This window comes from Rutidosis leptorrhynchoides, chromosome 2, assembly GCF_046630445.1.
Source record: "Rutidosis leptorrhynchoides isolate AG116_Rl617_1_P2 chromosome 2, CSIRO_AGI_Rlap_v1, whole genome shotgun sequence".
NCBI lineage: Eukaryota > Viridiplantae > Streptophyta > Magnoliopsida > Asterales > Asteraceae > Rutidosis > Rutidosis leptorrhynchoides.
In genome coordinates, this window is record NC_092334.1 from 151,341,950 (window position 1) to 151,356,691 (window position 14,742).

The following is a 14,742-nucleotide window of genomic DNA, read 5'->3' on the forward strand; positions in this document are numbered from 1 at the left end:
AATCACAAGGCCAAAACCCTAGATTATGGCTATTAGGGTTTAATTACAACAACATAACCCAACCTCACCCATTTTACCCTCAAATGGGTCATACAAATCTCTAGTAACCCAAACCCTAGCCATTAACCAATTAAAACTCGAAACATAAAGTCAGAACTTACCGAGACTATCTTCTTGTAGCTAGTAACAAGGAAAACAACTTTAAATCTCGCTCCTAGGTTTGATTCACAAATCTCCAACTCTAAATCTCAAGATTAAACTAAGTTGGTTTTGTGTTTTGGGAGAGAAATAGGAAAGAAAAAGGAAAAGGAAATGAAATAAATGAATATGTGGTGGAGAGTTAATGCTCCCATCAGATCCACATGTCAATTTACCATTTTGCCCCTTGAAAACCCTTAAAATGAGCTAAATCTTACACCAGTTCAGCAGAACTGTCGCGGCGCAACCTTACTCGTCGCGGCGCGACACATAAAGGGAAATTAGACCCTTCTTAAACCAACTTCTGATCCAAATTTGCTTGTTATGCTGCGGCGCGGACCCAAATGTCGTGGCGCGGCCTAAGGCTAGAACTGGACAGTTCGACCAACTTAAACACTTTTCGAGTTTATTTAATTTGTTCAATCCAAACTCGCTCCCTATATTCTCCTAGACTTAAACAATAGTCTCACAAGACTTAACGCTATCAAAGCCCATGTATAAACTTGTAGGCGCACACGTTATCAAGTATACATATATGTGTGTATATATATATATATATATATATATATATATATATATATATATATATATATACACATATATATATATATATATATATATATATATATATATACACATTTATTCATACATTTGTGCATAAGCTAACGAGTTATAAACGTACAAATGATTAAGTATGTACCTTTCGATACGTACGAGAAAACGGGGTGTTACAACAGCCAATTCAGCGCCATCATCCCGTGATCTTCGGCTTAAAGCCTAGAAAATATTAAATCTCTTTCATACTATCTGCCCACTCGAATTTTACAATTTTTCTGATTTCATGTAATGAGGGCATTACATGATCTTAAGTGTGGGGAAGGAGTAAATTCTTTCGGGTTTTACAAAAAAACATGGTTTAAAATGGCTTTAAATGTGGGTTTTACAAAAACATGGTTTAAAATGGCTTAAAATGCGAAAATTTTTAACTTTATAAATTCATTTGCATGAATTTATTTTGTATAAAAGACTCAAGAAATAGCCAACTAAGGAAATGATCAACACGCTATATCACATACTTCGTGCAAGGATTCTATGGTACTTTGTTGAATCGGAAATCAAATCCAATACTCATTGAATTAAGGAAGTCAAGTCTTCCAAAATGACGCACTTGCTGACTAATGTTAGAAGATGTAGTCCAGAACAGCTGTAGGTTGACGAAAAATCTTGAAAAGTCATCTCTATCATCGGCTGGTAATCCACCTCACCTCAACATCAAACAGGGTTTTTGGTGGTCAGACTTATCCTAACCATGAGATGGATCTGTCTCGTACAATAGGGGGCACAGTGCAAATTAACTTTTAAGACTAATGAATCTAATCCCCAGATGGATGATCTTCATAAAGATCAACCGCATCTATGTTGACTGCGGTCAACATACATATGCCATAACAAATTGAGGTGTGCAAACTCATGGTTCACCGATGATATTTGGACATGATATAGTTTCTTCTAAAACTTATGCTATTTTATGAACTATACTGTATAAAACCATTTTTAGGACATTCGGTTACAATTTCCATGATACTACAATCATGGGGGCGAGTAGCTTGCTAATCGCCAACTGAGACTTCGGTTTTCAGTTACCCTCAACCGGACTTTGAGGTTAAAACTGGAAAACTTAATTAGTGTAAAAACTAACATGACTATTTTTCAAAATATCAAAGGTTTTCCGCAAAGATCCTAATTTCCCTAAGGATCCAAATTTTCAAGAAATGTGGACTTTAAAACCCACCTTTCGACTTTGGTGTGATTTCAATTCGCGTGTGTACTCCAAAGGTGTGTATGTATACTCGAAACGCGTGCGTGTGTTACATTGTGAAATAAATAAAAAGTGTGAGTGTGATTCGTATGTGTTTTCAGAAATGTGTGTGTTCATTGTAATATATTTTAGTTTTTGTAAGTCTTACTTGAGGACAAGCAAGGTTTAAGTGTGTGGATTTGATAACGCCAAAATTATACATATTTGTTGTCGTTATTTCGATTCTATTTTATATCATTTTATATGTAATTGTTGTACTTGGGTATTATAATAAGTTAAAATGTGTGTATAATCCGTTGCGAGTGTTGAAATGAAGATTTATCGAAAACATTGCTGATTTTAGAAGATTCTGCGCACCTGCACCGTTTTAGCCATAACTTGGTCATACGGACTCGAAAAAAGGTGAATCCGGAGCCCAGACGTCCGGAACTCAGAGCACTACAACTTTCATTTAGACATTTCCTCATTTTACTCAAGGTATGTGGCACATCTGAAAGGGATGCGGCGAATCTGTGCAGTTTTCTTGTTCGAAAGTATTAAATGCGGCGTTTCAGAGGCATACGGCACATCAGTAAGGTCAGATGCGGCGCATCTCCTTTAGATGCGGCGCATCTGGTCATAAAACGTCAAAAATGAGCTGTAAATGACCTGTACGTGAGCTGGGTGGTAGGTGAGAAGGTGATGCGGTGCATCACAAAGAGATGCAGCGCATCGGAGGCTGAAATACCTACTTTTCTTGATATTTAAAGGGTCTAAACTCATTCTAAACACACACCACAATATAGATCAGTTCTAGTCCGAAAAGGGGGCTTCCCCCAGCCATTCTAAAGGGTTCTTCACCCTTTTGAGCATCAAGATTGAAGAAGGGATCATACGCTACGATAGGTACTATCGGTTTCATTTATTTTAGTGATAAGATTATGAATTCCTATTGTTTTGATTGTATTGTTGTAACCTTCATTATTATGATTGGCTAAAGCCTTGTGTGTTTACTTTAATGTAAGATTTATGATTTGGGATTGTTCTATCTTTTAATGTTATTTAAGTTACTATGATGTTTGATTGATTAAATTACCATATCCAACTAAAAGAACCATAGTTATGCTAGTTTGGTACTTTCCTTCAATTACATAGATTAATAACTACATGTGACACTAGGAACACAATCTATGCTTCAATACTTTTAGTAATCTAGACGGGTAAACATATACTTAATTGACGACTTTGCTATATGTTTAGATCGGTAATTGATTAGGTACTAGAACTACATAGTCATGAATTTACCTCAAGTGATTGTTGTAATTTAGGTTTTATGTGAGTTTAACCGGGTTGGGTCTAATTAATCTAATCAATCTAAATCAATTATGTTCTTCCATAGATCCATTGTTGTAAGTATCCATTTACTCTAGTTCAATTATACAAGTTATGAATTGGTTTATGTGAGTTTATCAATGTTCATGGCTTGTACTTCAACACTTAGTGATTTAGACATCTACATGTGAGTGTAGGATGGTAATTGAATGGTAACTAGATTTCACAATAGTGTAGTTTATTTAGAGTGATCTTAATAAACTAGGTTTTATATGAATTGAACCAAGGAAGAGTCTTATTGATTAAACATAGGTAAAGAAGAACTAATGACAAGGTTTATGTGAATTTACTAAGTTTATAGTTCTCGGTTTATAGATATTATGAGATTGATATGAGCCATTTACATTTACTTGTAACTACATAATAACGGGTTTAATTATAAAAGAACAATCCCTATCATTTATCAAGCATTGAAGTAAACACCATCTTCTCATCCTTGTTATTTATCTCTTTTTATTTTCCGTTTGTTACTTAACAATTCTATAATTAAAACTCCCTCTTAGAATAATTAATCGTTTAAAGTCCTTAAAACAAACTTCTCCATGTGGATCGAACTGGTCAATTTACTTGCTAGTTACTGCATGATCAGGTTTTAGTTGCCTGTATTATGTGTTAATTATTAAGCATATTGTCTACATTTTAAAGGTTACGTCTTAACACATCAATCGGAATTCCTGAATGAGTAGTGTAAAAATTTTCTTTGACTCGCTTTCTCTTCCTCATGTCACAATATTGGGACTTCTTTATGAATTAACGTAATATAATCACGTTGGCCTGACGCCATTATATTTCACTAATTCATAGTTCCATTCCAATAGCACTACATGAGGTCAGGACACGCGATCAACCTCGAATTTTCACACAATTTCTCTAAAACGATTTCTTAAACAATGTGCTAAGGATAGCACAAGAAACAAAAACATCAAAAGTAATGAATAGGAGTAACGATGACATAAAAAAATGTCTTCGAAGTACCAAGAATCTCTAAAAGTCAAGAATGACGTTTTCCGGTTCAAAAACCAAAGCACATAGGCGCAATGGCGCAAAGGCACGTAATATAATAAGAATGTTATATACCTAAACATAATAGCTGACATTGAAATGCCGAGCATTTAGAAGTCAAGAATGACATCTCACGTAATATAACTCAAATGTTATATACATAACCATAATAGATGACATAGAAATGTCGAGAATTTTAGAAGTCAAGAATGACATCCCTTGGTTTCACTACCAGAGGTGTTCTTATAAGGATAAGTTCGCAAGAGTCGGAGAATACGTTTAAATCAGAATGGGAGTTCCTCCTGGATTCAGAACATAATAGAGATGTATGTATGATAATAATATAAATACCAATACGTTACAAATAATCACATATAATAATATATTATAGGCCAGGCTGTAGACTAGACTCACTAATGCACCCTATTGACTCGGGTAACGGAATCAATGCAGCCTAATTCCCTACAACCAGAGCTCTGATACCAACTGAAACGACCCGTCAAAGTACACTTGACGACCATCGTTATCTTGGTCCCACAGCTTGATCATAACTGTATATGAATTTGATAAATAACCTTGCATTCTTTATTTAAAAATGATTTCCTATAAAGGAAACCTACCAAAATGTGTAAGTTTAGAAAAACCATACATTATTACTTAACCAAAAGTTGACCAAAACAAGTCAACAACATCAACTATTAATTGTATCGAAATAGAATGCAAGTTAATGTTTAACAAAATCTACCATCATAAATATGCAGACTCTCTAAGCACAACGAAAGCAATCAATCATGAACCTGAGAATAAAACATGCGAGTAACTGTCAACAAAAATGTTGAGTGAATTATAGGTTTAATATTGCAAACAATATTTAATTTAAACCAAAAAAATTTATGTTTGAAAACATAAAAACTTCTTGTTGGACCACAAAATTATATGCTAGAAAACATATAAAAACATTATTTCATTTTTCGTGAGCTACCTGGTAACCACTTAACCATTTATTTACCCTTGCCAAACAATAAATAATATACACCGAACAAGTGTATCTTCAACTAAATACGAAGTACTAAACATTCCGATTATAAATTGCTAGCCCGACTAGATCGAAATGGGGTTGTCAAACCCAATAGATCTATCCATAGGATTCGCGTTCACCAGTAGAAACCAATGATTACAATTACCAGATTAGGGAATATTTTTGTTCGACTCACAATGAATAATTTAAACCAACTTCCACTTGTGTCCAATACGTAAAAATAAAATGCATGTATTCTCATCCCAAAAGGTTTAAAATAGAAAAATGGGACTATAACTCACCTTAATAGCAAACGAAGTAACCACACAAATATGCGAACAACAAATGAAGTAAAGTGATCAGGAATGATCACAACGCCGACCTATAAATAAAGCTGGTCGATATAAATAACTAACTTAGGTCAAGTTTTAGTATGATAGCTATTGTACATGCTGCAAGTAAACATAGAACAACACTCAACATGCATCGATATGATCGGAACAGCGTACGGACACACACTTTCTATTTTTAGAAAGTTTCTATTTTTAGCAGGTTTCCATTTTTGGAAAGTTTCTATTTTAGGGAAGTTTCTATTTTAGGAAAGTTTCTATTTTAGGAAAGTTTCTATTTTTGGAAAGTTTCCAAATTTAGAAAGTTTCCATATTTAGAAAGTTGCTATTTTTTGGAAAGTTTATAAGTTAGGAAAGTTTTCTTAATTAGAAAGTCAACAAAAGTCAACTGAAAGTCAAAGTCAATCGAAAGTCAACTCAAAAGTCAACCTTGGTCAAACATAGTCAACATTGATTTTTAAAGTATAGGTTATAATAATAATATAGGTTATAATGTTATTTAAATTCATAAATGTATAATTATGTCGTAACATTAGTTTAATTAAATTAAATTGAATTATTAAAGTTAACATAAGTTTAAATGATATAATTAATATAACATAAGTATTTAATTAATTAATTAAATATTAGTCATAACATACGTATTATTAATTAATAATAGATTTTAAATCATATCATAATTATTATTAAATTATTAATTAATAATGAATTATTAATCATATCATAAGTTCTAATTATAATTATTAAATCATAAGTGTTTAATAATTAAATTATAATTAAATAATAACTAAGCCTTATAATAATTAAATAATTAATTAATCTTTATTATAAGTCTTATTATAATAATTTCATAATATAAGTTTAATACTTACCATAAGTATTTTTCATTAATAATAAAAGTTTCATTAATCATAAGTTTGATTAAATGTTTAATTAAATCATAATGTAATTAATAAATGATATAATAAATATATATGTCATAAGTCTTAAATTGAAATAATTACTTTTTATATCATAAGTAATTTATTAATAATTAAAGTCATTATTTATATCATAAGTCATAATTAATAACCATAAGTTTTTATTAAAAGTTCATCGGGTCATAACTTGAGCCCCGGGAATCAGTTTTTGGCGAGTCTTATATATATCTTCTCCTAACCAACTCACTTGACACATTAGTGTGCTCAAGAACACCCCAAGAACAGCAAAAAATTCGTGACTTACAACCATGAAATAGATGTAGCTTTAATCCGTTCAAAAACATGTTCTAGTCATACCGGGTGATCCGTGGCTCGGATTTCGATGACCCGAACATGAAAGTTCATCTCATCATCAATACTAACACACTAGTACACCCTAAAGACTCCAAAAATGATCACAAAGTCGGACCATACCTGATTCAATTCGTTTTTACATTTTAATCTCAACAAAACACCATTTTAAGTATATCTAGAGCTCCGGGAATCGAAATGACATGAATCCGGAGTCTAAAATTAATGTCTTGATGAGAGGAACTCATATAAACACTTTAATTTCACTTTTATATCAGTTATATATATAGAAAATAACAATTAAACCGCTGTCCCAAAACAATCAAACCGAAAACATGAATTAACGAGCATTTCTACGCATACAATCAACAATACAATAACATATAACCATCATACTATCAATATAATATATAAAATCAGAAAAATAAATGAAAAATTAAAAATCTAGGGTTAGGGTTTATACCCTAATCAAGAATTGAGAGATATCAATGTGTAGAGATCGTTGTGTAGAATCCGAATATGTGAAAAGCCCTTTGATTTGATTGCTTGAATGAAAAATATGATGATGTTTATGGTGATGGTAGGCGATGTCCTAAAAGGGAGAAAGAGGAGAAGGAGAGCAAAAAATAAAAATAAGGGTTTGATAAATTAGAGTGTGATTAAAATGGAATAGCAAAATGAAAACAAAACAAGGCACTCCCCCTACAAAGGGGTTCGGCTGAATGGGGTAGGATGGGCCCCACAAGTGGGCTAACTTTGATAAATGATGGATTGCTTGTGGCCCGAACGCTCGAACGAAACCCGAAACGCGAAAACACGACTACGCGATTGAAAATTCGGAGAGATAACAAATACGCGAAAAAAAATATATATAACTACTATATATAAACATATGACATTAAAATATCATATTTAAAATAATTAGGACTTAAAAATCCCAAAATCTCGACCGTTGGTTTGAAAACCGAAAAGATTCGCCGGATAGAAATCCGCGATTCGTATAAACGTACAAATTAAAATATGAATACAAATATTCATTTAACACATAATAATTAATATATTATTACAAAAATAATAATATAGGTCATAGAAATGATGTGGCACTAATAACAGTTAACGGTCGTTAAATAATTAACGGTAAAAGATAACGGAAAAAGTAGGGTCGTTACGGCATGGTCTTTACCGATAAACTGGTTGAAGGGACCGCACCGGCTTCCTCCAGCCGCCACAGGGTGGCGCCTCCTGAAGATTTGGAGTCCTCGACTGGTGGCTCTTCGGAGGGCGGACTGATCCGACGTACCAGGCGTCGGATTGAGCCGGTAGCCGAAGGTATGCGTTGGTCCTTTACTGTATTTGACTTAACTGTATCTGATGCTGATTATATTATCGTTTATGTTTTACGCAGGTAACACAGTTGTGACCCCTGCGAGGGCGCATGCGTCTGCTCGCTCGGTGCCATTGCTGGAAGGGGCCGTTTCCTGGGAGGGACTTGGGCCGGTTGCTAGGGAGAATTGGACGATGGAGGGGTCAGCCATGGGGAGAGAGACAGCTCAAGGGCATCGTCCCTGTAAAGAACCCGTCATAGAGGTCTCGAATGCTCGTCCCCGGTTGACAACTAGTGCTGGGAAGAATGTTTATGTGCTGCCCGACTGTAATATTGGGCCATTCCGTGATCTTTTCCGTTGTGAAGCTTCAGATTATCCGATCTTTAAGGAATATCTTGATTTCATTACTTTTTCGGCTTTAAAAGAGGCGTTGGCCGCGCTTTCCACTACTCAGGCACAACACTTGCGTTCTCAATTCGCCGTATTTGCTCAGCATCTTGCGGCAGATGAGCTGAACCGAAGCGAGGCTAATGCTCGTCGTATTCACGAGCATTGTGTGCTATTTGAAAATGATAACCGTTGGGTGGCGGAATTATAGGGTACGATTGCTCGCCTTGAAGGGGAGTTAGTGTCGGCCAAGGAAACGCAGGAGTCGTTGAAAGCTACGCTTGCCCAGGAACAGAAGAAAGTCGCCTTACTTTCTGATGACAATAAAAAGTTATCGGAGAAGGTGTCGGCCACGTTAGGCGAACTTACCCGTCTTCAGCATGGCATTCCCGTGCTTTTTGACCGCCTCCTGAAGTCATCTATTGTTCATCAGCCGTTCAGTGCCTTTATTGAGGCCATTAAGAAGTTGACTATGTTTGAGGTATTGAAGGTGGTGCAGTGTTTCCTACCTCCTGGTAGCGCAGCCTAGAGAAAAAAGGCTGCTTTGAGCATTACCTGTGTGCAGGATTGCCACCGGGCACATGAGTCTCTCGACCGGATTAGTTTTGATGAACTAGATAAAATCTGTAGGGATGAGAACTCATCCGTTGATGATATTGTAAGTTACCAATCGTAGAGATATGCACTCGGTTGGGTTTTTTGTATAATTAATGTGATTTCGTTACATCGTGTTGCATGTTGTGTATAAACTAGTTTACCTTTCCGTTGTGTTTCGTATATTTATCATGACAAAAATGTAGATATCTAGACTATGCGTGAGTGTGGTTGAGTTGTTTATACGGTAAAACTGGGCCACCAATGATATGGTCGGACGTCCTTATTATCCGTTAAGGTTCTTCAAGGAGTATCCTCCTACTAATGAAAGCTAGAAAGCATTTCTTCTGGCGGTAGGTCTGAAATATGCCAAAGGATTTTTGATGTTACTTGTGTCATATTCAGAGTCATTACAGTGCATAAGTATATAAAATGAAGCTTTATTGATGACTTATACATAGAAATTATTTGAATACATAAGTGTTTCTGCCGTCCGAGTGGGTGATCAGTCCTCACAGTTGCAGGTAAGTTACACATGATATTTCTTTAAATGAAAGGCGTACCAAGGGTGTTGTATCGGGATTCCGTCCGGTGTCTCCAGGTGGTATGCACCGTACTCAGTTATTCCGACAACCCTGTAGGGTCCCTCCCATCTGGGGCCTAATTTGCCGACATCTTGCTGCCGGCTGGCCTCGTTGCTACGTAATACCAAATCATTTAACTGAAAGTCCAGTGGTTTGAATTTTTTGTCATAGTGGTTTGCGATTTGTTGCTTCTTTTCAGCTTGCCGGATATGGGCTATTGTTCTTCGCTCTTCGAGAGCATCCAAGTTTTCTCTTAATGCGTCGTCATTTTGCTGTTCATTAAATTTCGTTATTCGATCAGTTGGAACTAGTACTTCAGCCGGTATGACTGCTTCGGTTCCGTATACCAGACTGAAGGGTGTTTCGTTCGTACTGTCTTTTAGCGTTGTTCGATGTGCCCACAGTACATGTTGGAGTTCATCTACCCATCCTTGTCGGTGTTTGCCTAATATTGCTTTTATGCCGGCAACGATGTCTCTGTTTGTGACCTCAACCTGCCCATTGGCCTGCGGGTAGGCCCCGAAGGTAAATGACTGTTGAATGTCCATGTCGGCGCACCAGTCTTTGAATAGATTATGTGCGAACTGCGTGACATTGTCGCTGACTATCTCTCGTGGTAAGCTGAAATGACAAACAATGTCCTCCCATACAAATGTTAAGATCTTCCTTCCTGTAATTGTGCTTAATGGTTTCGTTTCGACCCACTTCGTAAAATAGTCAATTGCGACTACTAAGAATTTAACGTTGCCGACACCCCGTGGGAATGGGCCGATGATATCGATCCCCCATTTGCAGAATGGCCAGGCAGTATGTATTGAAATCATGTTTCGACGAGGGGATCTGTTGACGGGAGCGTGTATTTGACATGCCTCGTAGTTAACGATTAGGTCATACGTATCCCGGTACATGTGTGGCCAGAAATAACCCATTCTCTTGATCCTGCTAACTATCGTTCGGTAGTCAAAATGTGTGGAGCAAGCTCCTTCGTGCATTTCCCGTATTATTTATTTGGCCTGTGTCGGGCCAACGCATCGTAAGTAAGGCTCCGTAAACGATTTCCTGTACAGGATGCCGTTTTAAAAATAATACATTGGTGCCCGCATTCGTATCCTGCGGGCTTGTAATTTGTCTTTCGGGAGAGTATCGTTAGTGAGGTATCTTATGAAGGGTGTCATCCAACATTCTTCTTCTGTTGTAACTGTTGCCATGAGGGTATCCTCTTCGGTTGACTTTCTTTCCAGAACTTCAATCATAACTTTCTTGGTAAAGTGATCATATAGCAAAGAGGCAAGCTTGCTCAGGGCATCCGCTTTCTTGTTACAATTTTGGGGGATTTGTTTTATTTCAAATGCCGCGAAGGTGTTGGTTAGTGCTTTCGTAAGTTCTAGGTATTTTTGCATTGACGTATCTCTTGCTTCAAAGCTTCCCTTTAGCTGGCTTGCAACCAGCTAAGAGTCGACATAAGATGTGAGTTACCGGACATCAATACTTTTGGCCAACCGTAATCCGGCTATTAGTGCTTCGTACTCAGCCTCGTTGTTTGAGGCAGCGAATTTTAGCCGGATAACGTAAGTGATCTCCTCTCCAGTTGGGGAAACGAGGATAATGCCTATGCCAGCTCCTTCCTCACTTGATGCCCCGTCTGTATATAGTTCCCAGAATTCGTCCACTTCCCTTCTTGTAACGGTGGTTTCACCCTGTTTGATCATGTCGGAAGGGAGCTCTACTAAGAAATCTGCTATGACTTGTCCCTTGACCGAATGCCTCGGGAGAAAAGTGATCTCGTGTTCTCCGAGTTCTATTGCCCATTTTGCCATTCTACCGGAGATTTTCGGCCTGGTCAGAACGTGTTTGATTGGTTGATCAGTAAGGACTTGTATCGGATGTGCTTGGAAGTATCGCCGTAGTCGTTTGGCTATGTGTACTAAAGCGTAAATTAGTTTTTCCATGGCTGGGTAGTTTACCTCTCCATTTTGCAATACTTTGCTTATAAAGTACACCAGTATTTGAGTCTTGCCTCTATCAGCGATTAGAACTGAGCTAATTGCCTCGGTGGAGGCGGCGAGATATACCGTAAGGGTTTCTCCCGATATAGGTGCCGTTAACGCTGGTAGCTCTTTTAAGAATGCCTTCATATCCTGAAAGGCTCTTTCGGCTTCGTCCGTCCATATTAAATCTTTTTTGCTCAGGCACCCTTTTAACGTCTGGAAAAAAGGGAGAGCCCTGTCGGTGGCCCGTGACAGGAACCTTATGAGTGCTGCTAGATTCCCGTTTAAGCTCTGCACATCCTTTTTGCTCTTGGGTGACTGCATGTTCTCGATTGCTTGAATCTTCTTCGAGTTTGCCTTGATCCCTCTCGGAGTGATCTTGAAACCCAAGAAACGGCCTTCTTCCATTCTGAAAGAACATTTTGACGGATTTAGCTTCATATTGATTTTGCGTAGCGAATCGAACGTTTCGATGATGTCTAGGATCATTTACTCTTCTGTTCTGATCTTGATGACGATGTCATCCACGTATGCTTTGATATTTTGTCCGATTTGTCCTGGAATGCTTTGTCAATTAACTGTTGGTACGTTGCTCCAGCATTCTTTAGTCCGAATGGCATTTTGGTATAGCAAAAGATGCCTTTGTTCGTGAAGAATGAGGTTTTTCTTCGTCGATTTCTGCCATAGGGATTTACTGATAGCCCCTGTATGCGTCCAGGAAGCTTAGAAACTGGTAACCTGAGAGAGACTCAACTTTCCAGTCAATTTCCGGCAGAGGGTAATTGTCTTTCGGGCATGCTTTGTTGATGTCTTTGAGTCGACACACATACGCCAAGATCCGTCTGCCTTCTTTACCATCACGGGGTTCGCTACCCATGTTTGATATTTTACTTTTTTCATTATGCCAGCATCGACTAGTCGTTGTACTTCGTTATCCATGAATTCACTTCGTTCTAACGTCGTTGCCCTTTTCTTCAGGACAACTGGTGTGATATTTGGGTTTACGTTTAGCCGATGTTGGGCTATGTCGCGTGGGATACCCGTCATGTCCGATGGTTCCCAGGCGAAGACGTCAATACTTGCTGCTAGGAGTTTGCAGAGCGTATCCCTTGCATTTGTGCTCAAAGTAGTACCAATCTGTATCCGTTGGTCCGGATGCTTAGGATTTGGGGATACATAACCGTCGTCATAGACGACGATATCACTTGCTCCGTTGAATATTTACATGCATTCAATTGGTTCCATTTCTTGTGTCCAGATTGTAGCGATTCCGGCTGGAGTCGGGAATTTCAGCATACCATGGACTGTGGAGGCAATCGCGCCAAACTTCTGCATGGCATTACGTCCCAAGATGACGTTATACCGTGAGTCTGTTTTGATAATAGAGAATTCTATGTCTGCTGCACTTTGAAAGGGTAATGTTCCAAAAACTACCTCCAGGGTTATGGACCCCACTGGCCAAGTTGCAGTGCAATTGAATCCTGCTAGTGGCGAAGTTGCTGCCTTCTTTTGTCGTCTGATGTTTTCTGGTAGCTGCAGAAAACAATGTTCGAACATGACCTCAGCTCCTACACCAGTGTCGGCGTATATTCGCCTGATCTGGCAATTGGAGATATGTGCTCGTATGATAACAGGGTCTGAAAATGGGTTGATGATAAATAATGAGGGGAAAATGATGGGTTCGTGTTTCCATTCATCTAACACCCCTGATTTCCGTCTCTGTCCCACGACCCATGAATGAATCATATGAACATCGGTGTCGCTGGTGCTGCGTATGCTTGCTTCTTCATTTTCTAGCTTGTTTTGGCAAGTTGTGATTAATTTCGTACCTTTAGATAGCGCCATTTGATCAAACCAAAATCGTTAAGTGTAAATGGATTTCGGGTTTGAGTGCTTAATTTGGAAAAAAGAGTAGGTTGATTGTTTTAACTCCAATAATTGTGCAAACCCCGATTTGGAATCTGGATTCCAAGGGCGTATAATAACCAATCGAATTAACCTTATTCGATCGGAATTGAATAAGTTAATATCTTAGCATGGATTAACTCGGATGGTAATCGGAGCACTGATCGGAATTAAGTTGACGACTGGAGTGACGTTGTCGCCATTGATTTTGGCAGAGTAACGTTTATGCATCCAGTGTTCCCTAAATGAAGGATTTCACTTGTGTATTTATAGATGTTATGGAGGGAATGATGACGTGGCACATGTCCATTTCATGGTTGTAGCAAACTTTGCAAACCCGAGGGGTGATGTGGCACCTGTCCCTTTCATAGGGAATAACAGATCCTAACGAACTTCCCTAGATTTGCGGGCTGACGTGGCATGTGGCTTGCTTGCATGCTTGTTCCGTGATCAAGTGGTCACTCCGGGACAGAGTGCCTACTTCGTGGTAATGCATTCTGTTTCGGGATAACGTACTTGTCCCGGGAGTGTCTTCATGTCAGTTTGGAATGCAGAGACGGTAGTGTCGGCGGTTTGATTCCGGTTAAGGCATCACAGTGCTCTCAGTCCAGCCGGGTAGGTTTCGCCAGACACTTGTTCCAAGTGTTTCATCTCGGTCGTGATTATAATGATTGGCTTTACGGTGCCTAGTTGTGATTATCCTGACCGTCTGCTGAAATGTTCCGTTCATATTGATTATAAACATTCCGTATTAATTGATTTCGTCGCGAGGTTTTGACCTCTATATGAGACGTTTTTCAAAGACTGCATTCATTTTTAAAACAACCATAACCTTTATTTTATCGATAAAGGTTTAAAAAGCATTACGTAGATTATCAAATAATGATAATCTAAAATATACTGTTTACACACGACCATTACATAATGGTT

At 37.9% G+C, this 14,742-nt stretch overlaps 2 protein-coding genes across 2 annotated transcripts; both read right to left on the reverse strand.

The window, feature by feature from the left end:
* Positions 1-9,864: 9,864 nt before the first annotated feature.
* On the reverse strand, positions 9,865-12,315 carry LOC139888356 (uncharacterized). Its single transcript, XM_071871366.1, has 2 exons — positions 11,396-12,315; positions 9,865-10,540 (listed from the first exon to the last, which is right to left on the reverse strand). The coding sequence occupies exons 1-2, from the start codon at positions 12,313-12,315 to the stop codon at positions 9,865-9,867; spliced, it is 1,596 nt and encodes a 531-aa protein (XP_071727467.1).
* Positions 12,316-13,128: 813 nt separating this feature from the next.
* On the reverse strand, positions 13,129-13,752 carry LOC139888357 (uncharacterized). Its single transcript, XM_071871367.1, has one exon. The coding sequence runs from the start codon at positions 13,750-13,752 to the stop codon at positions 13,129-13,131; it is 624 nt and encodes a 207-aa protein (XP_071727468.1).
* Positions 13,753-14,742: the final 990 nt, after the last annotated feature.